The sequence below is a fragment of the Aquarana catesbeiana genome, linkage group LG01, assembly GCF_042186555.1.
Source record: "Aquarana catesbeiana isolate 2022-GZ linkage group LG01, ASM4218655v1, whole genome shotgun sequence".
In the NCBI taxonomy this organism is placed as follows: Eukaryota; Metazoa; Chordata; class Amphibia; order Anura; family Ranidae; genus Aquarana; species Aquarana catesbeiana.
This window is the reverse complement of record NC_133324.1, coordinates 434,476,781-434,502,193: the sequence shown is the minus strand read 5'-3', so window position 1 is coordinate 434,502,193 and position 25,413 is coordinate 434,476,781. Positions and strand designations below refer to the sequence as shown.

At 45.2% G+C, this 25,413-nt stretch overlaps 1 protein-coding gene across 1 annotated transcript in view; it reads left to right on the top strand.

Moving 5' to 3' along the window:
• The window catches only part of ELAVL2 (ELAV like RNA binding protein 2), a gene marked incomplete in the record, with an annotated part of 337,010 nt that overhangs the window by 270,323 nt on the left and 41,274 nt on the right, over positions 1-25,413 (top strand). Inside the window, 1 exon segment of the mRNA XM_073635956.1 lies at positions 12,175-12,400. Within this exon segment, the coding sequence (XP_073492057.1) occupies positions 12,175-12,400 (226 nt within the window).

The window sequence follows — 25,413 nt, the reverse complement described above, 5'->3', positions numbered from 1 at the left end:
TGGGGTGGTGAGTCTGAGGGGATCTCTCCTCTCTCTGCTGCAGGCTGTGGGGTGTCCTGGTGGTCCGGTACCCTTGTGAGGGATGTCCCATTTTAGTGTTTACTCTTGGTGTGGGGCTCTTTTTTTTCTCGTTTTTACGTTTCCCCACCTGACCCCCTGTCAGAGGCTGCAGGTCCTTACTGACGGCGGCCCTGGAGTCCTTTATGCTCTGGGTGGAGGTGGCTCTTGGGCTGCGGACTAGCAGATCCTGAATCTGATCCGGCTGCCATGGACAGGGCTCACCCTGCGTTGTCTGCGGCCACGCTCCTGAATCTTTCGGACAAAGAGGATGATTCCTCTGCCCCAATGGCTGCGCACGAGAAAGCGCTGGTGGACGCACTGATTGCTTCTGTGCAGGTAACTTTAAAAATGGAGGATGCAGCTTCGGTGGAGGTGCCGGTCCACTTTGGCACTCATAAGATGCCTTGCGCAACAAAAGTGTTCTCTTATTGCTTCTTTTTCGACAAGTATGTCTATAAAGAATGGGGGCGTCCAAAACGCCTCTTTGTGATCCCAAAGTGTTTCGCTGAGCGTTATCCCTTTGAGGAGAGTCTACTCCAAAAAATGGACAACTCCACCTGTGGTGGATCCACCGGTTTCTCAGTTGAACAAAACCACTACGATTCAGATTGGGGACTCTCCGGCCTTTAAAGAACCGGCTGACAGGAAGACAGAGTCTCTGAGCCGCTCTATGTTCTCTATTGCGGGTTCGGCGCTTCGGCCATTTTTTGCTATTGCTCTGGTGTCGCAAACTCTGACAGAATGGGCGAAGCTGTTGCCCCGTGATCTGGAAGGTGACCAGTTTCCTCCTGCCTTCACGGGAATTAGTGGACCAACTGGTCCAGGGGCTGCAGTTTGTCTGTGAAGCTCCCTTGCTTTCTAAGCTATCTGTTTCAGCAGTAGTGCTTTGACAGGTATTGTGGCTGAAGTATTGGACTGCGGACCAGGTCTCTAAAAAGGCCCTAGCTGATCTGCCTTTTCAAGGCGATCATTTGTTTGGGGCCACTCTGGATGATTTTATTAAGAGTGTCACGAGGGGGGAAGAGTACATTTCTTCCTCAGTCAAAGAAGGGGAAGGAGCCAAGTCGCAAGCGTGGCCCTTCCTTCTCGGCACACAGTTTTTTCCTCCCTCAGGGTCCACTGACAAAGGCTAGAAGTCTTTCAAGCCCCACTCGGGAGGCCCCAAGTGGCCCTGGTCGGGCAAACCGAGAGCAGGCTTCTCCAGACCCCCAGATAAGGCTCCTTTGGCATGAAGAGGCGTCCTCACCCGCACTCTGGGTGGGGGGCGTCTTCGCTGGTTTCCGGGCCCGTGGACCTCTCTGATAAATGACAAGTGGGTCCACGAAGTGATTCTGTCTGGTTACAAGATCGAGTTCCAGACTTGTTCCTGAACAGATTTTTTTCCGTCCAATCTGCATCTGTCTCCAGACCGCTTGTTAGCCCTCCGGGGTGTGGTGCAAGGCCTGTTGCTCCAAGGGGTGATTGTCCTGGTTCCAGTGTCGGAACGTTTACAGGGCTCGATTCAAACCTATTTACGATCCCCAAAAAAGAGGGTACGATAAGTCAGATTCTGGACCTCAAGACCCTGAACCGCTATGTGCGGGTGCGGAAGTTGAGAATGGAGTCCATTCGCTCCATGGTGGCATCTCTTCATCAGGGGGGCTTTCTTGCCTCCATCGACATCAAGGATGCCTACCTGCACATTCCGATTTTTGTACAGCACCAGCGGTTCCTCCGCTTTGCTGTGGGAGAGGAGCATTATTCGTTTGCAGCGTTGCCCCCTTTGGTCTCGCCTCCGCTCCTCGGGTCTTCACCAAAGTGTTGGCCCCGGTTCTGGCACTGCTGCGCCAGCGGGGAATTGCTATTCTGGGCTACCTGGACAACCTTCTGCTGCGAGCAGAGTCCCCAGCGGCCCTGAGGGGCGACGTGGAGATCACTGTTCAGTCTCTGGCAGATTTTGGGTGGCTGATAAATTACCAAAAGTCTGCGTTGAACCCGGTTCAGAAATTGGTTTATCTAGGTCTGACTCTGGATTCTGCTCGGGCCAGAGTGGTTTTTCCGCAGGACAAACTCCAGAAATTACAGGCAGCAGCCCGCTTGCTGCTGTCCAGCAGGTGGGTCTCCCTGCGGACTTGCATGCGGGTACTGGGCCTGATGGTGTCTACGTTCGAAGCGGTCCCGTTCACTCGGTTCCATACGAGACCCCTGCAAAGGGAGATCTTGTTAAAATGGGACAAATGTTCCAAGTCTCTAGACGGTCAGATTCGGCTGAGTCAAGGAACCAAAGGGTCCCTGATCTGGTGGCTTCGTTCCCCAGCTCTTCGGCAGGGAAAATCCTTTCCCCCGCTGTACTGGACGGTGGTCACCACCGATGCCAGTCTGTCCGGGTGGGGAGGTGGCCTGAGCTCGGCTCAGGGTCACTGGACGCTGGAGGAATCCAGGCTACCTATCAACATCTTGGAGCTCCTGGCTATCAGACTCTGGATCATTGGACGGATCAACTTCAGGGGCTTACAATATGAATCCAGTCACAATGCCACGGCGGTGGCCTATGTCAACCACCAGGGAGGAACAAGGAGTGTAGTAGCCGGCATTCTAAGGTGAACAGAGTGTTTTTCGTCCTGGCCATCTCCGCCGTTCACATTCCGGGGGTGGACAACTGGCAGGCAGATTACCTCAGTCGTCAAGTATTGGACCAAGGGGAGTGGTCCCTCCATCAGGAGGTATTTCAACAGATCTGTCTACGCTGTGGTCTCCAGAGGTGGTACTGATGGCATCCCGAATAAACAGGAGGGTGCAGAGGTTTGTGGCCAGGTGTCAGGACCCTCTGGCGGACGCCTCAGATGCTCTGGTCACTCCGTGGGGCCAGTATCATCTGATCTACGTCTTTCCTCCTCTCAAGCTGCTGTTGCACAGGATCGAGGCCAAGGGAATGCTGGTCATTCTGGTGGCCCCGGGCTGGCCTAGTCGGCCCTGGTACGCCGACCTGGTGCGTCTGGTCGCAGATGCCCCCTGGCGGCTGCCTCTCAGGGAGGATCTGCTATTCCAAAGGCCGATCTTTCACCCTGCTTTACTGTCGCTGGCTTTAATGGCCTGGCTATTGAAAGCCAGGTGTTGACGGATAGGGGCTTATCTGCGTCTGATTCCGACGCTGCTCAAAGCTAGAAAGTCTACTTCCAGGAAGGTATATTATCGGACATGGAAAGCATACATTTCATGGTGTGAGTCAGTGAAGTTTCACCTACGTTCCTTTTCGTTGGCTCGGATTTTGACTATTCTTCAGGGGGGCGTTGAAAAGAATCTGGCTTTGAGTACTGTCAAGGGCCAGGTGTTGGCCTTTGTGGTTTTCTTTGAACGCTCCCTGGCTTCGCTTTCCCTGGTGTGTACCTTCCTTCAGGGAGTGTGACATGTGGCTCCACCGGTGCAAATCTTGTACTTTCAATTCTACAGAAGCCTCCGTTTGAAAATATTTGAGAAATGCCCCTGCACACGCTATCACAGAAGGGTGGCCTTCTTGGTGGCTATTACTTCTGTTCGCAGGGTGTCAGCGGCATTCTCCTGTCGCACGCCCTACTTGGTGATTCATAAGGACAAGGTGGTGCTTCGTCCTTCTTTCCTTCCAAAGGTTGTCTCTGATTTCCATTTAAATGAAGACATTGTGTTGCCTTCTCTGTCACAACATCCGAGGGAATTTGCCTTGCACACCTTAGATGTGGTACGGGCTGTCAGGGTGTATTTGGCGGCCACTGAGTCTTTTCAAAAGTCGGACTCCCTGTTCGTGATCACGGACAGACCATCATCAGGCGCCAGTAACGCACATTTGCAAGGCAGCCATCTGGTCGTCGGTGCATACTTTCACAAAATTTTACAAGGTGGATGTGCTGGCATCTACAGATGCTTTTTTTGGCCGCAAGGTTCTGCAGGATGCAGTCTAGTGGGTTTTTTCCCTCGTGAAGGGGTTTTTTTTTTTTTTTTTTTTTTTTTTTTTTTTTTTTTTTGCTGTTCAGGTTGAGCTCCAGTTGTCCTCGCTGAGCTCCAGGATGTCTGGTTGGCCTTTTTTTTTTTTTTTTTTTTTGTTGGCTGCCCCACCCCTCATGTTTGGCACTGATTTGGGATATCCCTATGGTTCTGAATAAAGAAGGCTGTGTCTGTCAATGAACGAATAAGAAAATAGGATTTTTGACTTACCGTAAAATCCGTTTCTGAGTTCATTGACAGACATAGCACCCGCCCCTCTATAGAATGGTTAATACTTCTAGTACTGCTTGTTACAAAACTGAAGGCCTATAGCGGAGAGGGGGTGTATATCACCTGGGACTGCCCATGGACGTAGCCAAGTCTTTTTTCTGCCTAGTGTCCTACACCTGTAGGGGGCAATTTAACCCTATGGTTCTGAATAAAGAAGGCTGTGTCTGTCAATGAACTCAGAGAAACTGATTTTATGGCAAGTCAAAAATCCTATTATTTCACTCTTCAGGGGTCAATTTTGTGTCACTGTATTCCAATGCCAAGTCTAAGATAATATTTTCTCGTAAGATGATGTGGTTCTCCAAGTCAGCAAAGTCTGGTGCCAAGGCTTCTTCAAATTAATAGTAAACCTCCACTTTTCACAACAGAGGGACATCTGTCGACATTTACAGGCTTCCAGTCCCTGCACATCTCAGGCTTGTGGGCTGAGAGTATCTGGGATTGTGACCCAGATACTCTCCAGACCCAAACTTTTGTCCTTCGCTTTCACACCCAAAGCCTGTGGGCTCATAAGAAATCCTTTATTCGTGCCTGCCTTGAGGTTTCTGGTTCTCATGGTTGCCTCCTTTTTCATCTCATTCAAGGCTGTGCCAAATGCACAATTCCACTTCAGACCAGTGCAACTCAACATTCTGGCAGCATGGAAAAAGACTGTGTCCTATACATGTGACCCCCAGGGCCAGGCTCTCCATAATGTAGGGGATTACAACCCAGCACTGGACTTGGGACCTTTCCACCTCAGTCGTGAAAAATTCCACAACTTGCGGTCCTGAACATCCAGTCGGTACAGGGGTCGTGGGATGAAGCTCGCCTTTGCACCAACAGTCTAGAACTTTGGTTCTCCTTTCAACACTGGACTCCTCTTTTGCAAGGACGCCCAAAAATCCAGTGAGACAATGCCACTGCCATGGCTTACATCAGTGAAGGAGGAACCAGATGGTGTGCTACTCAAAAAAGCTGACTTGATCCTCTCTCTTATCCATGTCTGCCGTTCGCATCCCAAATATGCAATGTTTGGATCCAGGAGAATGGGCCCATCACGTGGATTTCTTCCAAGCCCTTTTCCACAGGTATGGGATGCCAGCTGTGGGTCTCCAGGCAGCCAGGTCCAGGAAACCTCAGGTATTTGTAGTGTGTGATCTGGTGACACAACTGACTCCATGGGACCAGTTCTGTCTAATTTAAAGCCTTTTTGCTCCAGTGCTCCCAAAGTTTCTCCCTCGTCTACCTTGCAGGATTCTCATTACATACTCCTTGCACATGCTCCATAGACTCTTATAAATTGCATGGACCTCTTGTCCTCCCAGTGTGGCATCCTGCTTCTCAGTTGTTGGCTTTAACAGTATGGCTGTTAAAGCCATGGTTCTGAAAGACAACCTTTTGGATGGTCATCCCTACCCCTTTTTTTAAAGACTGAGAAGAACACTTCTCACAAACTCTATTGTCACACCTCAATGTCCTACTTTGCTTGGAACATGGCACTTTAATCTTAGGACAGAATACGTCCACGGAGTACTTTCTTTCTTCAGACTGCTTTTGGCCAACCTCTGGTTGGGAGTACCAAAGAGACAAATCTAGACCTTGGCCTTTCTTTTATTGAGACCTTTAGCCTCTAACTCTCTAGGCCCTTAAACAAGGGCATCACTCTTATATCTCCGATCTCCTGCGTCCCCTTCAGATCTCAATCTGGTGTTCTCAGCTCTACAAAAAAAGCCTATTGAACCCTTGTTAGGGATGTTTCCTTGTCTAGCCTTTGAGGGTAGCTTTTTTTATGTCTACAAGAAGAGCTTATGAATTAACGGCCTTGGAAGCCTTAGTGTTCCCTTCCATCTAAATCAGGATATTGTCCTTCCTATCTTGTTCAGAAGCATCTGAAGGAGCTTTCTCTGCGCCTGTCTGCATTTTGTGGGAGTTTACCTCTCCTACGGTTTCCTTTCAGAAATCAGATTTCCTCTGTGCTTCCTGAGGAATCTTGCAGGAGTCTCCCTTGATCTTATTACCATTGCCAAGTTGATTAGCTTAAAGTCTGAAAAATATGTTAAGGCACATTTTACCAGATCTGTTTGTTATGAATAGATTTCACATCGGGTATCTTTCTCAGATTTGCAACGCTGCCACCTGGGCTTCTCTTTATACGTTTAACCACTTCAGCCTCGGAAGGATTTGCCCCCTTCCAGACCAGGCCATTTTTTGCAATACGGCACTGCGTCGATTTAACTGGCGATTGCGTGGTCGTGCAATGTTGTACCCAAACAAAATTGTCCTTTTTTTCCCACACAAATAGGGCTTTCTTTTGGTGGTATTTGATCATCCCTGCGTTTTTTATTTTTTGCGCTATAAAAAAAGTGAAAATTTTGAAAAACACGATTTTGTACTTTTTGCTATAATATCCCAAAATTTAAAAAAAATTAATTTCTTCAGTTTAGGCCGATGTGTATTCTACATGTTTTTGGTAAAAAAAATCGCAAAAAGCGTATATTGGTTTGCGCAAAAGTTATAGCATCTACAAAAAAGGGGCTAGATTTCTCGCATTTTTAGTATTTTTTTTTTTTTTTTTTTTTTTTACTAGTAATGGCGGTGATCTGCGATTTTTATCGGGGCTGCAACATTGCGTCGGACACTTTTGACACTATTTTGGTACCAGTGACATACAGCGATCAGAGCTAAAAATAGCTACTGATTACTGTATAAATGTCACTGGCAGGGAAGTGGTTAATACTAGGGGGTGATCAAGGGGTAAACTGTGTTCCCTATGTGTGTTTCCAACTGTGGGAGGGAATGTGGCTGACTAGCGGGGGAGAGAGATCATTGTACCTACTTAGTAGGAACACAGGATCTTTGTCCTCTCCCCTGACAGAACCGGGATTTTTGTGTTTACACACACACAGATCCCAGTTGTCGCTCTGTCACGAGTGATCGCGAATGTCCGGCGGTCGTCATGCCCACCAGGCATGCGCATTGGCTCTGGGGATGCGCTGCGGGCGCATCTGCTACAGCGTCTTAAAGAGCCGATGTACAGCTATGATGGCTCACCCAGGGGAGCCAACCTGCCGCAGTATAACTGCAATCGCTGGTCGCGAAGTAGTTAGTGTTTGTAAAGACTGAAGGTTTTTTTTACCTTTATGCATTCTATGCATAAAGGTAAAAAAAACCTTCAGTGTACAGTAGCCACCTCAGCTCCCCTAATACCTATCCTGGTCTCTCCCTCCTGATTGGCTGAGATGCAGGAGCCATTGGCTCCTGCTGTCAATCACAGCCAGTGAGGCGGGGCTGAGCCGTGCTCTGTGTCTTATGGACACAGAGCCGGATCAAGAGGCTTGCTAAGGTGGCACTTGGCAAGGTGTAGGGACCCAGAGCACTGGCAGGGCACCCGAGAAGAGCAGGACCAGGGCTCCTCTGTCCAAAAGCATTGCACATAGCAGGTGTAACTTGTTTTTTCCTTTACAATCCCTATAACTTCTACCAGGTGGCTTTCCAAGCCTCTTGATGCCAGTATTTGGGTGTAAGGTGCTATATGCTGCTGTCCTGTGCTCTCTTTACAAGTTTGGTGTTTTGGCCACCCCTGATTTCAACTGCTTTTGAATGTCCCAGTTGTTAGATTAAACAAACTTGTGTCCTGTATGATCAGGAGAATTGGATTTTTGACTTGCCAGTAAAATCCATTTCCTGGCATTCTACAGGAAAAAGGACCCTCGCGTGTGTTTTCATGATCTTCATATTGCCAATGTCTAAGGGCCTGAAGATGGTTGCATATAACGGTTGTAAGGATTAAGAAAACTGGTGTCGTGTGCTATACTCCAGGATATGCATCTTGCTGGTAAATCTAAAAATGTATATAGTACAGGACAGTATTTAGAAACCATGGGTTATACACAGATTGTTGTTGGGTGACTGGGCACTGGCAAAAAAAACTTTGCCAAGACTGCCGCTACTGCACACTCATATAACCCCCACCTACTTGGAGACTCCAGATTTTTGCTAGTGTACTTTTGTGAGGGGCATCTTCCTTTTGGAGAAGTTTTTAACCATTCTATTTCTAATGACACCTCTATCAAGAACTGACTGATTATTGCCCTGCTCTACCTAGGAATTTCCAGACCGATACCCCTCGGTGCTGTACCTTGAAGACTATACCCAGATCCTAATGTATGGGCCTGGCCTGTAATGTTTGCTTTGGACACTGGATTCTGCATTGTCTGCTCTCCTTGACACACAATGCCACATGTGTTCGCCACAGGGTCCAAGGTGTTGATCCATCTCTCTGGTTCCCAGACCCTGAAGATCCATTTTTTGGGACTGCCAGCATAGCTGAATCCTGGACCCCTGACAAACCCAGTGACTTGGGTAAGGCAAGACGAGGTTTCCCTGTATTTAGGGACCTGGTTCCTGGCTATTAAAACAACCCATGATGCTTTGCACACAATGCACATATAAGTAGATTAATCAGGAGTTGATACCTTTGTGTTAACTCCCTGTTATACTTGTCTATGTTTTTGGTGCCATAAGTAATTTTGAAATTGCCAGGTTTTTTTTTTTGCCATCCGGGCTTGGATGATTATGTAGTCACGACATTCCATATTACATTTGCTAAAATCGTGAACAGCGCATTTGTCTGCTACCTTCTGCTACAGACTCATCCACAGAATAACTCCTGTTAGGCAAAACTACTCCTTCCACATCCATTCCTTGAGTACCCCACTGGGGATCCCCTCACTTAAGCAATGGCTTCTCAGTGGTGCAAGGGAACTGAAACAAAAGGAAAGAATAGCATATGTTCTGCGAATGGCCCACATCACTTAGTTATATTAAAGGCTTTTTTTGTTTTTCTTTTTTTAAATAACAAATATGTAATGCCTGCTCTGTGCAGTGGTTTTGCACAGAGCAACCCCGATCCTCCTTGGGTGCCCCATCGGCACACCAGCTATTGCCCCGATAAATTGTGCACGTGGGGGTAATTGATTTTTCGCTGTCAATTTATCAAGGCAATAGCTGGTGTTGGTGCTTCAATCATCACCGCACCAGTTATGGTGTCAGAATGATTAAAGCGTATTATTTCTTATATTACATTGTAATATAAATTAAATGGTTCAACTCACTATAATGCAGAATCAGTGGGAGCCCCAAGTGTGTCACTTGCCAGGTCGCCTGCCACTGGATGAGGAAAGCCACTTGCCACACTGCCAGTGCCACCAGATGTGGATTGTCACTGCATTGGTGGCACTGGTTCATTTAGCACAGTGGTCGTTCTTGAGTGAGGGCAGGAGAGTGGTGGGGCTTTGAGAGATGTCATCTCTCTGCTCCCCGCCGCACCTCCGACATTCCGCACACTGTGAGCGGTGATGCTAGGCAGCCCGCCTCTCTGATTCACTGGGCTCTCACCCGCCGGCTGCAGAGACGCTACGGCTCGGTAGTGGAGATCCCTGCTATAATGTACTCCAAAATGAGTAAGAAAAGGATCCAGCGCTATATACTCTTGTGACTGCAGCTTAAAGTAAGTGAAAATGGGGTTTGTTTTCTTTTTTTTTTTTTTTTTTTTTTTTTTTTTTTTTTACATAAAGTGGATGTAAACCCTCGCATATACCCAGTGAAGTGAACTTCCTTAGATGATACACAGGGATGAAACAAATCTCCCTACATAAGTTTTACGTGTATATCTGCTGTCTTCAGCTTGTTATATTCTTTAAAATTCTAACATTGGGTTCAAATTTTTACTTCCTCATTCAGCAGTAGGAGTGGATTCTTGACATACACTGGGAGACAGCTGATTGGAGGAAAGGCACCCCCCTCTCCACATAGGTAGCAGAAGGAAAGAATGTGCAGAGCTGTGCTGTGACAAGACAAGCTCTTTGCTAACCTATAGTAACCTCCCACGACACTAATTTCAGGCTGGATTTATCTTGGTTGAAGGAGAACTTGTCAGAAGATATGCTGATAACAGAGCAAAGAAACAGCAGAAAGACATGAATTTAGTGGTTTTGGGAGAGATAAGTAAACATTGCAGATATGTGCCCAGGTCAAATTTCATGAATCATGTTTACATCCACTTTAACTCGGCAAATAGTAAGGGTGGGGTGGAAGAGAGGCTATTTTTATCCTGGAGTTGGGTTTTAGGGGTTCATGTACATGGACCTTTTTAGGCATTTTATATGTGTGATTTTTCCTAACACTTTGCTGTGCCAGGGTAGCTACAGCCAGTGTGGGCAGTCTGCCCTTCAAGTAAATGCTGGTTTTTAAACAACAAGGTTGCAGGATTTCACTATCAGCTTTGGTTTGTTTACAAGACGTTACCGTCAGCTGGAGGGCAGGTTCAAAGGATTCCTATCAAACCTGTTCATGGTACCAAAACCCAACAGTGTATCTATCCGATCCTGGACCTAAAATTCCTAAACAAGTTTCTTTGTACTCCCAAGCGTTGCATGGAATTAGCGTTGGACATCAAAGAAGTCCTAGGCCTCTCGATTGCCTTGTTTAAAGCTGTTCGCTTTGCTAAATTCTACTTAAGGCCTTTCCAACACCATGTTCTGTTGGCCTGGAACAAACACGCTCCATTTCTCGACTTCCTGTGCTTTTCTCCAGTCATGTGAGAAACTCCCTAGCTTGGTGGATTTCCAATCTAGCCTTGGAAAGGGGAGAGTCTGCGGTCTGCAGTCTGCAGGGACACTTTTAATAAAATTTTAGTTTAACACGCACACTTTTTTTTTTTTTTATCAACTTTATTGAGATCACGAGGGTTGAGCAACATCTTCTGTGGTCGCATGGGCTACAGGTACTCTTTACTGAGACATTTGTGGTCTATTAGACCCCAGATCTCTCCTCCACCCTTAAAGCATCTCCTCAAACTGAGATCGGATTGAGATTGTTTCAAACGCCGCTAACAGACTGTTTTACATTAGACCAAAACCAGAAGTGACATAATAATCATCCCTTCCGGTTTCTTAGACCATAGAGATGATCGGGGGGTATTCTGCAACCGCCGGCATCAGACCTGAGCTTCCTAGTGGGGTGGGAGAGCCTCGGAAGGCATCTGGAGCGCCTTCTGTCGCGTGTAAAAGCGATCCAGCTGTTTTTTTGTTTTGTTTTTTTTTTTTTTGTGGTTGGATTACTTTTACATGAAAGAGCATTGCTGGCAGAAAAAATGCAGCCATGGCCCTGGTATAACCACTACAACCAGAGGAGGTACGGTTATGTCCTTTTTGGAGGAAGTAGTTATACTGGGCTGACCTTGCAGCTTTGTCAATGTCCTATCTCCTAAGGCAGCAGCATAATCCAATGTACCTGCAATACTCATCTTGTGTCCTGTAATATACTTAGAGATTTTTTGGTAAATTAAAAATCTCATTCTCAAAGTGGTACTCAACTCCAGCCACCCCCCCCCCCCTCCCCTCCCCCGCATCGTTCTCTTTTCTACCCTTGCCTGTAGTGTTGTGTTCTGTTCAAAACACATACCCACACAGCCAATCCATTGTTCTACTGCCATCTGCTGTCCTGTTGCCATAACGAGGGGCCTGTGCCACCATCTCGACCTTTAACTTGCTGCTGCTTCTTAGTGCTGACTACTGCAGTAGTTCTCATGATGCCCTGGGCCTTCCTCCCAATCGCTCTGTGTGCTGATCTTGCAGCCTGCTGGAACATGAGATGCAGGTATCCCGGGAGGCTGCAGACCAGTGACACAGCATTCTGGTCTCGTATGAAATGGCGGCAGGGCAAAAAATGAAAAAATATATATTTTATTTTTCCCCTCAGGATCAGCTTGGGAGGAGGTTTAAAACTGAATAAATTTGTGAATTTACAATGTATATACTGTTTAGAACATTCTTCAGATGAGACTGAAATTGCTTGCTGATATTTATTTTAAGTGTTTTGATTGGTTTGTTTATACCCTCATAGGTGTATCAAGGGGCGTTGGCTTTATTCGGTTTGACAAAAGAATTGAGGCTGAGGAAGCTATTAAAGGCCTAAACGGACAGAAGCCTCCTGGAGCTACTGAGCCGATAACGGTCAAGTTTGCCAACAATCCAAGCCAAAAAGTGAACCATACCATTCTTTCACAATTGTACCAGTCCCCGAATCGAAGATACCCAGGACCACTTGCTCAGCAAGCTCAGCGATTTAGGTTAGAGAAGATTTTAACGTTTCCAGCTCAGTTTATAGAGTTCAAACATAGCCTCAACTGAAGAGTTGCTATTATGTCTAAAGACAGTTTTGCTATTCAAAATTCTGCCATATATTTTTAGGGACTGGTTTCATATATTGACTATATGACGTACAAAACATGATTTACGGGATGTACATTACAGCATGAAGCTCATAGCAACACAGAATTACATACAGCCTGAATTGGTGATCATGAATGTGCTGTAATGTATGTAGTATTTTAATTGGTTCCATAGGGCTAAATAGTGATATCACTAACTACATAGGATACAATGTGTTTTCTTACTCGGTAATGCTATGCTAAGTTTAAAGTTATCCACAGTATGTATAATCCTCATACATTTATACGTTATATCTATATCCCCTAGGTAAAAAATGCGAAGGAAGGGAATCCTGATGAGTAGTAGTGGGCTATACATAAAATAACCAGTTTGTCACCGTTCTATTTAAAACCTAATTCCAGCTTTCTGTCACTTTAAAAATGGTTAATGTCGACCAAGCTGGTCCAAACAAACTATTACCATCACTAATCGACGCATCTGCTGTGAGCGCTGTGTAAACTGTATGTAGCACCAACTACATACAGTATAGAATGCTGTGTTCAGGACTGGGACTTCCCTCAGGTAGAACATTCACAGGAAGCTTTAGATTTTCTGAATGAGCACAAGGTTTCCTCTGGCTGAGATGAAGTGGGCAGATGTTATGAATTTCATTCAGAACAGGTGCGTTTCCTGCATAGCAATCTGTGATTTGTCCATCTATCACATGGTTCCTGGTCCAATCACATAACCCTGTACCATGTGATTAGCTGTAACTAATCGCAACTGTCATGAATGATGTAACCCATTCATGACAGTAAAACATTGCTGTTACAATGATTTCCCCCCGAGATTAGTACGGTGGTACTATAGTGACACTGGACTCTGAGTATGCAAAAAAAAGTAAAATAAAATTTTAAAAAAGTCAAAAGGAAACTAGGTGTTAAAAAAAAAAAAAAAAAAATTTTTTCATACTGTCACCAGTCAATATCTCTGATTACTGCCACGCCATTCATATGATGATGCTGTACTGCGCTGGTGACAGTATGTGGGAAGAAAAAAAAAAAAATGAAGAGATGGGTTTTTTTTCTTCATTTTTTCAAAAAATCGCAACTCCAGAAAACTCTATGCCTCTTACTAAATGCCTCAGACTGTCTACTTTCCAGAAAGGGGTGATTTGGGAAGTATTTGTATTGTCCCGAAATTTTAAGGGCCTCAAGAAATTAGGCCGTCAGTGCCTAGTTTGTAAACGATATAACTGTAACGCAAACCAAATTTACCTTTTTTTTTTTTTTTTTTATAGATATTTTTTCCTTTTTTTTTTTTTTTTTTTTATAAAAAGGTTTCCTTTATATCACACACAAACCCCAGTGGTGATCAAATGCCACCAAAAGAAAGCGATTTGTGTGAAAAAAAAAAGATATTTAATTTGCGTACAGTCTTGCTTGACTACGCAACTGCCAGTTAAAGGAGCACCATGCTGAATAGCAAAAAGGGCTTGGTCATGAAGGGGATAACACCTTGAGCTGAGGTGGTTAAAGTGACTGTAAGATGGAGTTCAGCTTTAAACATGAACTTGTGGCTATGTTGAATAGTACAATTATTTCACATTGTTTCACTTATTGGGGGTAGCGCGGATTGTCCACTTTACATATGTTGAATAGTGAGCAAAACAAGTTCAACCTGAATTTTTTAAATGCAAGAAAAATTTGATTAACTTGAATATCCTTGCTTTGAAGTCATTGAAGGACAAACTTTCATTGTCTTTATGAAGGATGCTGGGCAGGCTATTATCAACCAAATGACATGGGAAGTGCCTCCACACTCACACTATTTGTTTACATCATAAAACAACATAACCAAAGAACAAACCACAATTTTTGTGTTTTTTGTTTTTATTCTCTGCTTTTTTTTATGGTGTGTTGTCTGTAAAAAAAAAAAAAAAAAAAACTAATTTATTAGAAAGCAACTTGAAAAATATAATACACAATTTTTTGGTATATTTTACTGTTTAAGTGTTCTAAATACAGTTGCTATTTGCATTTGTATATTCAATTTTTCCTTTGGTTTGTTTGGTGTATATTTGATTTTTTTTTTTTTTTAAACAGGATGGGAAATGGGTCAAAATAGCAATTATATTACACCATTGCTTCGCCTTTTTTGTTGTCTTTATATGTTGCATTTAAAATGACCATGAAATGGTTATACTGTTTTCTTACATTTTTCAAGGGGATATTTTCCCATTTTCGTCTTTCAGGACAGCACCATAGAGAGACCTTGGCTCCTCCCCTCTTGAGGAAACACCGCCTTCAATTTCAAGATTTAATCCTCACCGTCCCCCCGGCCCCTCAGTTCTGGTGTTTCCTCCGATGGGGAGACATCGCTAGGGACCAGGGGCTAATGCAGCCAGGGAGGCTGAGGCCGTTTATATCCTGAGAAGAGGGAGGGGGGGGACCAAGGTCTCTCTCTCTCTCTCCCTCGACCCTGCAGTCTGAGAGGCTAGTGAGCTGGGTACCTGTATCAACTGTAGATCGCGCTCCTCCAGCTTCTCTTGGCGAAGAGTAAAGCTGGAGGGGTCTGCTTTCTTTTGCCCAGGGGTGGCACGGGGCGGAGGCACAGGGAGATCCGCCTGCTCTATGCAGCCAGCGTGGGAGCTCTGAGCGCTGGGTCGGACGGCTGGTGACGTCAGTTCCGGCGGGGGTCAGTGTTTCCGTCTAACCCGCGACTTCCGGTTCCGGTCATGGGGGTTGAAGGCGGACCGCGCGCTTGGCTGGTGCTGCCTCATCTTTGCTGTGGGGACAACACACGGAGGTTAGGAGACCACACACTCCCCAGAGGGAAGATGGCGGAGGCTTCTCGAACTGCTCCCGGAGATTCCTGCACGAGCCACTCAAAGGTAAGGGGAACCCTGGGGTGGTGTTCCCTTAACCCCTTCCTGTAAGCTCCACATGTGTTTGTTTCCTCTGGTGGTGGGGGGAAGGGTTGTAACCGGGACCCTGGTGGTGGTTGATCCTGGGAAGAGCACCCCTGGTGGCCCTCTGTGGAGGTTCCGGTGGATAAATTCTCTGACTGTTTTTATTTTTTTAATTTTTCAGAGCAAGTCTATGGAAAAAAGCAAGTCACCCCATAATCCCAAGAAAAAATGTCCTTCATGCAGAGCCACGTTGGGGGAGTCTTGGTCCAAACCACTTAGAGGGGTTAGTAAGGGAGCAGTCAGTGGAACAATGTTCGGATCTAGCAGCGTCCGTCAAACTTTTAAAACACTTTTTTCTAGTTTTCAGTTGCCACAGCCCCAGGTCATTTCTCCACCAGCACAACGGAGTGTTGCTCCAAGCTTAATGGATGCTCCCTCTGGGAGTGGAGAGAACCCAGGAGGCGCTAGATAGGAGGTTGAGGAGGAGCCTGTTAGCGGTTCTTCAGATCCCCAGGGGGAGTCGGAGGAAGTGGATGGGGAATCCACAACAGCCTCTCGCTATAAACTTTCGCAGGAAGAAGTGGAGGAGCTTTTAGGAGCTATCCATACCACTTTAGGAATCCAGGAGGAAAGGAAGTTATCTCTCCATGACCAGATGTATAGGGGCCTGGGAGAACAATAAGAGGGTGTTTCCGGTCCATGAGGTTTTGGTTGATGCCATCAAAAAAGAGTGGCAGGACCCGGAAAGGAAACCTTTCTTTTCAAGAACTCTGAAACTAAGGTTTCCCTTTGCAGAGGAGGAGGCGCTGGTATGGAATAAATCTCCTAGACTAGACGCGGCCTTTTCACAAGTCTCCAGGCATACTGACCTGGCTTTTGAGGACATGGGGGCGCTCCCAGATCCCATGAACAAGAGGATAGATTCCCTCTTGAAAAAATCCTGGGATTCTTTCCTGGGTAACCTCAAACCTGGCATGGCGTCCATAGTGGTGGCACGGAACAAGAAATATTGGTTGACGCAGATTAAAGCGTACATAGAGGCAGGGACGTCTAAGGAAACGATCCTGTCGTCCTTCCCTATGCTCCTTAAGGGGGTGGCTTATCTTGCGGACGTCTCGGCAGAATCGGTGCGTATGTCCGCAAGATCGGCAGCATTATCCAATTCAGCAAGGAGCGCCTTATGGCTTAAGACGTGGCAGGGAGATACCGCATCTAAAGTTAAACTTTGCGGAATTCCTCTCACAGGGGACTTGCTGTTTGGACCTGGTTTGGAGGCCGTCTTGGATCGGACGGCCGACAGAAAAAAGGCTTTTCCTTCTAAAAGGAAATTTGCAGAGACTAAAAAACTCTCGCCCCTGGAAGAGGTTTGACCCCCCCAAAAACTGAACAACAGAAAAAGGGTTGGGGACAAAAGGGCGTGGGGGGGCTATTTTTCGCCCTCCTGAACAGCCCAAAAAGACCAAGTGACGGAACCACAGTGGGAGGAAGATTGGGGTGCTTCCTCCCACAGTGGGAGACGATCACCTCCAACCAATTTATTTTGGGGATCATAAGAGGGTACCAGTTGCAGTTTGCAGAACTTCCACCACGCAGATTCCTTGTCAACACACTGCCAAAATGCGCAGAAAGGTCATCAGCTCTTCTTTCCTCTCTGCAGGAGTTGTAGGAACGAGTCCCAGAAGGCGAGACAGGCAGAGGCTTTTATTCCCACATCTTTGTGGTCTGCAAACCGTCGGAAATTCAGGCTCATCTTGAACCCGAAGCCTCTGAATGTCTCGCTCACCTACAAGAGGTTCCGAATGGACTCTAGCTACTTGGTGAAAGCGCTCCTTCCCCAGAACTGCTTCATGGCATCGGTGGACTTGAAAGATGCCTACCTACACATTCCCATCGCAGAAGGGTGCCAGAAGTTCCTCAGGCTGGCGGTGAATACCAAAGAAGGGACATTGCACTTGCAGTTCAGGGCCCTTCCCTTCGGGCTATCCTCTTCCCCCCGCATCTTCACCAAGGTTATGGTGGAGGTCTTAGCTTTTCTGCGGCTCAGAGGCATCTCAGTAATCGCATACTTAGACGATCTGTTCCTCTTTGCCTCTTCCCTAGAACAGTTGTCGCGGGATCTACAGTCAACAAGAGACATCCTGGAAAATCTAGGGTGGCTCTTGAACCTGGAGAAATCCAACTTGATACTGTCTCAAAGGGTGGTCTTTCTGGGTTACGTGTTGGATTCAACAAAGTAGAAAGTCTTCCTTCCCTTGGATAAAATCCAGAAGGTGGACAGGGCAATGTTACTCCAGGGCAGTCATCAGATATCTGTAAGAAGAGCTATGTCAGCTTTGGGCTTACTGACATCATCCCTTCCAGCAGTGCAGTGGGCAGGATTACATTTTTGCCCTCTACAACTATTCATCCTGAGGGTCTGGGATGGCAGAGTCAGATCAAGAGGTCCCTCTGGTGGTGGAGAAAGGGGGCCAATCTTTCACAGAGTCTGGATTGGGTCCTGCAAGTGTCCAAAAGTATCACGACCGATGCGAGTGGCACAGGTTGGGGTGCGCATCTAGATTCCCGTATGGTTCAGGGCGTCTGGCCGAGAAGGGACGCAAAAAGGTCCTCGAACTGGAGGGAGCTGAGAGCTATAGCCTTGGCACTCAGTCTTTCAGGGGGAACTCCAGGGGAAGCATGTGAAAGTCCGATCGGACAACTCCTCAGCAGTAGCCTATATAAACAGGCAGGGGGGTACCAAAAGCAGATCCCTGTGGGTCCTCGCAGAATCTATTCTCAGGTGGGCCAAAGCAAATGTCCTGTCCCTTTTGGCAGTGCATTTAAAGGGGGAACAAAATCAGGTGGCGGATCTCCTCAGCAGGAGATTGCTGAGAGAAGGCGACTGGGTTTTGAACCAAGAGGTTTTCAAGGCAACATCTCGAAAGTGGGGAAGACCTTGTGTAGACCTTTTAGCTTCGAGAGAAAACAAGAAGACGCGTCTTTTCTTCTCCCTGAACAGATGGGACGGGGCACTTGGAGTGGACGCGTTGGCCCAGAGCTGGTCTTTCGCCAGGTGTTATGCCAATCCCCCCCCCCCCCCGTACTGATTCCAGCGGTACTGAGGAAGTTCCAATTAGAGAGCACAACTCTTATTCTAATTGCACCACATTGGCCCAGGAGGCTGTGGTTTTCCATTCTAAGGAGTCTAGCAGCGGAACCTCCCTGGTTTCTGCCAGTCCAGGAGAATTTTCTTTCTCAGGGGCCGATCTGTTGTCCTCAGGTGGAGAGGTGGAGCCTCGCAGCTTGGCTACTGAAAAGGAATTGCTGAGGGGCAAGAGTTTCTCAGATTGTTTAGTGGAAACCCCCCTGAATTGCAGAAACAGAGAAACGCAGGTTATCTACCTGAAGACGTGGAAGCGTTTCAATAGCTGGTGCACAGAAAGTTCCTTTGTGCGCAGTCCCATAGCGGTATTGGAATTTCTGCAATCAGGGGCGGAAAAGGGGTTAGCCCTTAGCACCCTAAAAGGACAGGTATCTGCTCTGAGCGTTTTTTGTTTTTTTTTAAAAACAGCTAGCAATAGACCCGTGGATAGTTTTTTTAAAGCCTTAAGCAGGCAGAGACCAGTTAGTCTCCCCCTTCCCAATGCGGGATCTTTCTTTAGTTCTACAGGCCTTTACGGTGGAAACTTTTGAGCCGTTAGAGACTTGTACGTTAAAATGGATCACCCTCAAAACTGTGTTTTTGGTGGCGATCACTACGGCACGGAGAGTGAGTGAACTCGGAGCCCTTTCTATTAGAACACCTTTTTTCCAGGTGTTTCCGGACCGTGTGATTTTTAGAACCGATCCGGCCTTTTTGCCAAAGGTGGCCTCGTGTTTTCATAGAGGCCAAGAAATTGTTTTGCCCACCTTCTGTTCGAATCCTGTGAGGGAACAGGAACATATTTTTCATAAATTGGATGTTAGAAGGTGCGTCCTTCAGTACTTGGAAGGTACAAAACCATTTAGAAAGTCTGAGTCTTTTTTTTTTTTTTTGTATTATTTTCAGGAACTAGGAAAGGATGCAGAGCCTCTAGGCGCACAGTAGCCAGATGGTTAAGGTTAGCCATTATCCAGGCTTACGTAGTCAGTGGTTTAGAGCCCCCGGAAGGTATTAGGGCACATTCCACCAGGGCAATGGCGACTTCTTAGGCAGAGTGGGCTGGTGCGTCTCCGGAGCAGATCTGTAGGGCGGCAACGTGGTCCAGATTTGACACGTTCGTAAGGCACTACAGATTGGATCTATTGTCAGCAAAAGACCAGGCTTTTGGTCGTAAAGTTCTGCAGGCAGTAGTCCCACCCTAAGGTAAGGTGCTCGCTTATCCTCTCTATGGTGCTGTCCTGAAAGACGGAAATGGGAAAATCGGAGTTACTTACCGGTAACGTCCTTTTCCAGGAGTCTTTCAGGACAGCACAAATACCCACCCAAATTTTTGGGACATTCCTGAAGAACTCATCGCAGGAGAACGTCAGGTAAGATAGAAATTATGACGTGTTCTTGTGTCTCCCCAGCTAGCCAGAGGTCCTCTGGAAGACCTGAGGGGCCGGGGGGATGGTGAGGATTAAATCTTGAAATTGAAGGCGGTGTTTCCTCAAGAGGGGAGGAGCCAAGGTCTCTCTATGGTGCTGTCCTGAAAGACTCCTGGAAAAGGACGGTACCGGTAAGTAACTCTGATTTTCATGCTATGTGTCTAAAATATCTTTTTAAAGTGGCTGTAAAACCTTAAGGTTTTTTATCTTAAAGCATTAAGGAACAAAACCCTCTGTGCATGGGATCCTCCCCAGCAACGCTTCCAACACCAACCCCCCTCCCACATACTTACCTGAGCCTCATCACTATCTAGCACTGTGCATTAAAGCAGTGCAGCTCTCAGAGCTCTGTCTGTCCTCACCGGGCAGATCGATAGCAGTGGAAGCCTGCACAGGTTCCCCCATAGGAAGCGGCTTCCTATGGGGCAGTGTTTCTCAACTCCAGTCCTCAAGGCGCCCCAACAGGTCATGTTTTCAGGATTTCCCTCAAATGAACCAGCTGTGGTAATTACTAAGGCAGTGAAACTGATCACATTACCTGTGCAAAAAAATGGAAAGCCTGAAAAGATGACCTGTTGGGGCTCCTTGAGGACTGAAATTGAGAAACACTGCTATGGGGGCATTGGATGAAGAGGAGGGGCTTAAGGACACTGCCAGAGGAAACCAGTAGAGGCAAATCATGGCTGCTCTGTTCAAAACTATTGCACAGAGCAGGTAAGTATAACATATTTATTTTAATTTAATTTAAATTTAGAACCACTTTAATACCAAACAGCCTCCTTCTCCCCTTATTGGTGCTCACTATTCTCCTTTGGGCTGCTTGCTACAGCTAAGCAGTAAATGGTATGGAAGAAGTTATTTGTGCATAGTGTCCATTTTTACTGTTGACAGTGTATGAGTGTATAGCCCATAATAAGCTGCGTCCTAATTGGACTTAAATATTTTTTGCAGGGTACAAAAATCCAATTTTTTAACAACCCCCTAAAGGGCCAACCAATCAAGACCATCAAATTTCAGCTCCCTATTGACTTCAATGCAAATTTAAGTTGAAGAATTTGATTGAATTTGAAATTTGGGTTTAATTTGCGTTAGACTTGAATTCAGATGCAACACTAGTAGTGACCTAGTACAGTAGTATTTCCTTTTACGCTGTATGTCTTCAGGTTTTGCTAAACAATGTAAAAATCACATCAATTTAAAAAAAGTGGGATGCTGTTAAAATCTATATAAAGACAAAATAACATGATTTAAATATCTATCTATCCAAGCCAAAAAGTGAACCATACCATTCTTTCACAATTGTACCGGTCCCCGAATCGAAGATACCCAGGACCACTTGCTCAGCGATTTAGGTTAGAGAAGAATTTAACGTTTCCAGCTCAGTTTATAGAGTTCAAACATAGCCTCAACTGAAGAGTTGCTATTATGTCTAAAGACAGTTTTGCTATTCAAAATTCTGCCGTATATTTTTAGGGACTGGTTTCATATATGGACTATATGACGTACAAAACATGATTTACGGGATGTAAATTACAGCATGAAGCTTATAGCAACACAGAATTACCGTATTTATCGGCGTATAACATGCACCCCAAGTTTAGGAGGGAATTTTTAATGGAAAAAACTTTTAGGAGGGAAGTTTATGGAAAAAAAAAAAATTATATTTAAATGCCCTTCAATGCAGCCTTGTCAGTGTCATTTGCAGCCTTATCAGTGTCCATCTGCAGCCTTGTCCATCATTGCATCCTTGTCAGTGTCCCTCGTTGCATCCTTGTCAGTGTCCCTCGTTGCATCCTTGTCAGTGTCCCTCGTTGCATCCTTGTCAGTGTCCCTCGTTGCATCCTTGTCAGTGTCCCTCGTTGCATCCTTGTCAGTGTCCCTCGTTGCATCCTTGTCAGTGTCCCTCGTTGCATCCTTGTCAGTGTCCCTCGTTGCATCCTTGTCAGTGTCCCTCGTTGCATCCTTGTCAGTGTCCCTCGTTGCATCCTTGTCAGTGTCCCTCGTTGCATCCTTGTCAGTGTCCCTCGTTGCATCCTTGCCCCTGTGTCATTTGCAGACACAGGGGCAAGGATGTACACTGTCAGTACCTTGTCGTTTAAAAATGGCACCGCCAAGATACAGAGCCAGATGTCCTGTATATCTCGGCGGCTTTCGGTGGCTCACGCGGAACTGCGAGAGCCCCCGAAAGCCGCTGAGAGGCTCACAATCAGCGGGGGATCGGCGTATAACATGCACCCACGATTTTCCCCTGATTTTAAGGGGAAAAAAGCGCGTGTTATACGCCGATAAATACGGTACATACAGCCTGAATTAGTGATCATGAATGTGCTGTAATGTAGTATTTTAATTGGTTCCATAGGGCTAAATAGTGATATTACTAACTACATAGGATACGATGTGTTTTCTTACTCGGTAATGCTATGCCAAGTTTAAAGTTATCCACAGTATGTATAATCCTCATACATTTATACGTTATATCTATATCCCCTAGGTAAAAAATGCGAAGGAAGGGAATCCTGATGAGTAGTGGGCTATACATAAAATAACCAGTTTGTCACCGTTCTATTTAAAACCTAATTCCAGCTTTCTGTCACTTTAAAAATGGTTAATGTCGACCAAGCTGGTCCAAACAAACTATTACCATCACTAACTGACGCATCTGCTGTGAGCGCTGTGTAAACTGTATGTAGCATCAACTACATACAGTATAGAATGCGGTGTTCAGCTGCAGGACTGGGACTTCCCTCAGGTAGAACATTCACAGGAAGCTTTAGATTTTCTGAATGAGCACAAGGTTTCCTCTGGCTTAGATGGAGATGTGGGCAGATGTCATGAATTTATTCAGAACAGGTGCGTTTCCTGCATAGTAATCTGTGATTGGTCCATCTATCACACGGTTCCTGGTCCAATCACATAACCCTGTACCATGTGATTAGCTGTAACCAATCACAGATCACTAGTAATCGCAGCTGTCATGAATGATGTAACCCATTCATGACAGTCCAACATTGCTTTTACAATGATCCCCCCCCCCCCCCCCCAGAGTACTTCGGTGGTACTATAGTGACACTGAACTCAGAGTATGCAAAAAAAAAAGTAAATACAATTTTAAAAAAAGTCAAAAGGAAACTAGGTGTTAAAAAATCTGATTTTTTTTTTTTTTTTCATACTGTCACCAGTCAATATCTGATTACTGCCACACCATTCATATGATGATGCTGTACTGCGCTGGTGACAGTATGTGTAAAAAAAAAAAAAAAATGAAGAGTCTTCAGGTTTTGCTAAATAAAGTCAAAATATAACATCAATTTAAAAAAGTGGGACGTTGTGTAAAATCTATATAAAGACAAAATATGATTTAAATCTCATAAACCCATATTTTATTCAAAATAGAAAACACAAATGTTTAAAATGAGAAATTTATAATTTTAAGAAAAATAAGGTAATTTTGAAAATTGGGAAAAACACATCTCAAAAAAAGTAAGACGGCAACAAAAAAGATGACAAAGGGATACTAAACAGAAAGAGCAGGAACAACATTTTGCAACTAATTAAGTAAGTTGGCAACATGTCAGTAACATGATTGGGTATAAAAAGGGCTCTTCTGTGTCTCATGAGTAAAGATACTGGGCAGAGATTCTGAAAATCTGCAGAAATCTTTCAAGGAACATGGCCGAAACCCAATAGATGCCCGTGGTCATTGGGCCCTGAGATAGCACTGCAATACAAACACAAGATTTTGCAATGGACATCACTGCATGGGCTGAGGAATACTTCCAAAGATCAGTGTGAACACAGTTCGCCGTGCCATCCAAAAATGCAAGGCAATGCTCCATCATGGAAAGAAGTAGCCATATCTTAAAATCCAGAAATGCCGCTGTGTTCTCTGGGCCAAAGCTCATTTAAAATGGTCTGTTGCAAAGTGGAAAACTATACTGTGGTCAGTTGATTCAAGATTTAAATTTTTTTGGCAACCATGTCCTCCTGACTGAAGAGGAGAGGGACCTTCTGGCTTATCAGCCCTCAGTTCAAAAGCCTGCATCTTTGATAGTATGTGGGTGCATTGTGTATAAAATGTGCAGCTTGCACTTCTGGAAAGGCATCATCAGTGCTGAAAGATATATCCATGATTTAGAACAGCATATGCTCTCATCTAGATAATGTCTTTTTTCAGGGAAGGCCTTGCATTTATCAGCAGGACAATAGTGAACCTCATATTGCATCTATGACAACAGCATGGTTTCATAGTAAGTCTGGGTGCTTAATTGACCTGCCTGCAGTCCAGACCTTTCACCAAATGAGAATATTTGGCAAGTTTTGAAACGAAAGATACAACAGAAAACCCAGAACTTTTTAACAGTTAGAATCCTTTATCGGGCAATAATAGGACAACATTCCTCTCTGAAAACTCCAGAAATGGTTCTGGTCCCAGACGTTTATGGTGTGTTGAAAGAGAGGCTGCTTTGCTGTGGTAAACATGGCCTCCTCCTCCTCCTTCTTTGCTCCCATCAATTTCAAAGCAACCTTAATTTTTTCTTAAAAAGGTACCTTTTCTCAGTTTAAATATTTTGTTTTCTTTTTTAAATCAAATATGGATTTGAGATGTGCAAATCATTGTGGTTGGTTTTGTAGATTTTACAGCGTCCCAACTATTTTGGAAGTATAAAAGTTTGAATACAGCTATAAATGCTCTTTAGAAGTACAAATTAGTGAATCTTTATAGCCAAACATCTATGTTGAATGTCAGTAACTTTTAGATTTGGCTCAACTCATCAAATTCATTTTTATTTGTGTTTTTTCAAATATCTGTGCTGTTCATGTAGTTTCAAATGTTTTGCTGTCTATGTAACTGCCCAGCACAGGTCAGACTACAGTATACCTACAGTGGATATAAAAAGTCTACGCACCCCTGGTATGTCAGGTTTCTCTGATGTAAAAAAAATGAGACAGATAAATCATTTCAGAACTTTTTCCACCTTAAACTGTACAACTCAATTGAAAAACAAACTGTAATCTTTTAGGTGTATGAAAGTAAAACTAAAATGTGTTTGTATAAGTGTGCATACCCCCTTATAACTGGGGATGTAGCTGCGTTCAGAATTAAGCGATCACATTTAAACTCATGTTAAATAGGAGTCGGTACACACCTGCCATCATTTAAAGTGCCTCTGGTTAACCCCAAATAAAGTACAGCTGTTTTAGTAGGTCTTTCCTGATATGTTCTTAGTCGCATACTTCAGCAAAAGCCATGGTCCACAGAGAGCTTCCAAAGCATCAGAGGGATCTCATTGTTAAAAGGTATCAGTCAGGAGAAGGGTACAAAAGAATTTCCAAGGCATTAGATATGCCATGGAACACAGTGAAGACAGTCATCAAGTGGAGAAAATATGGCACAACAATGACATTACCAAGAACTGGACGTCCCCCCAAAATTGATGAAAAAATGAGAAGAAAACTTGTCAGGGAGGCTGC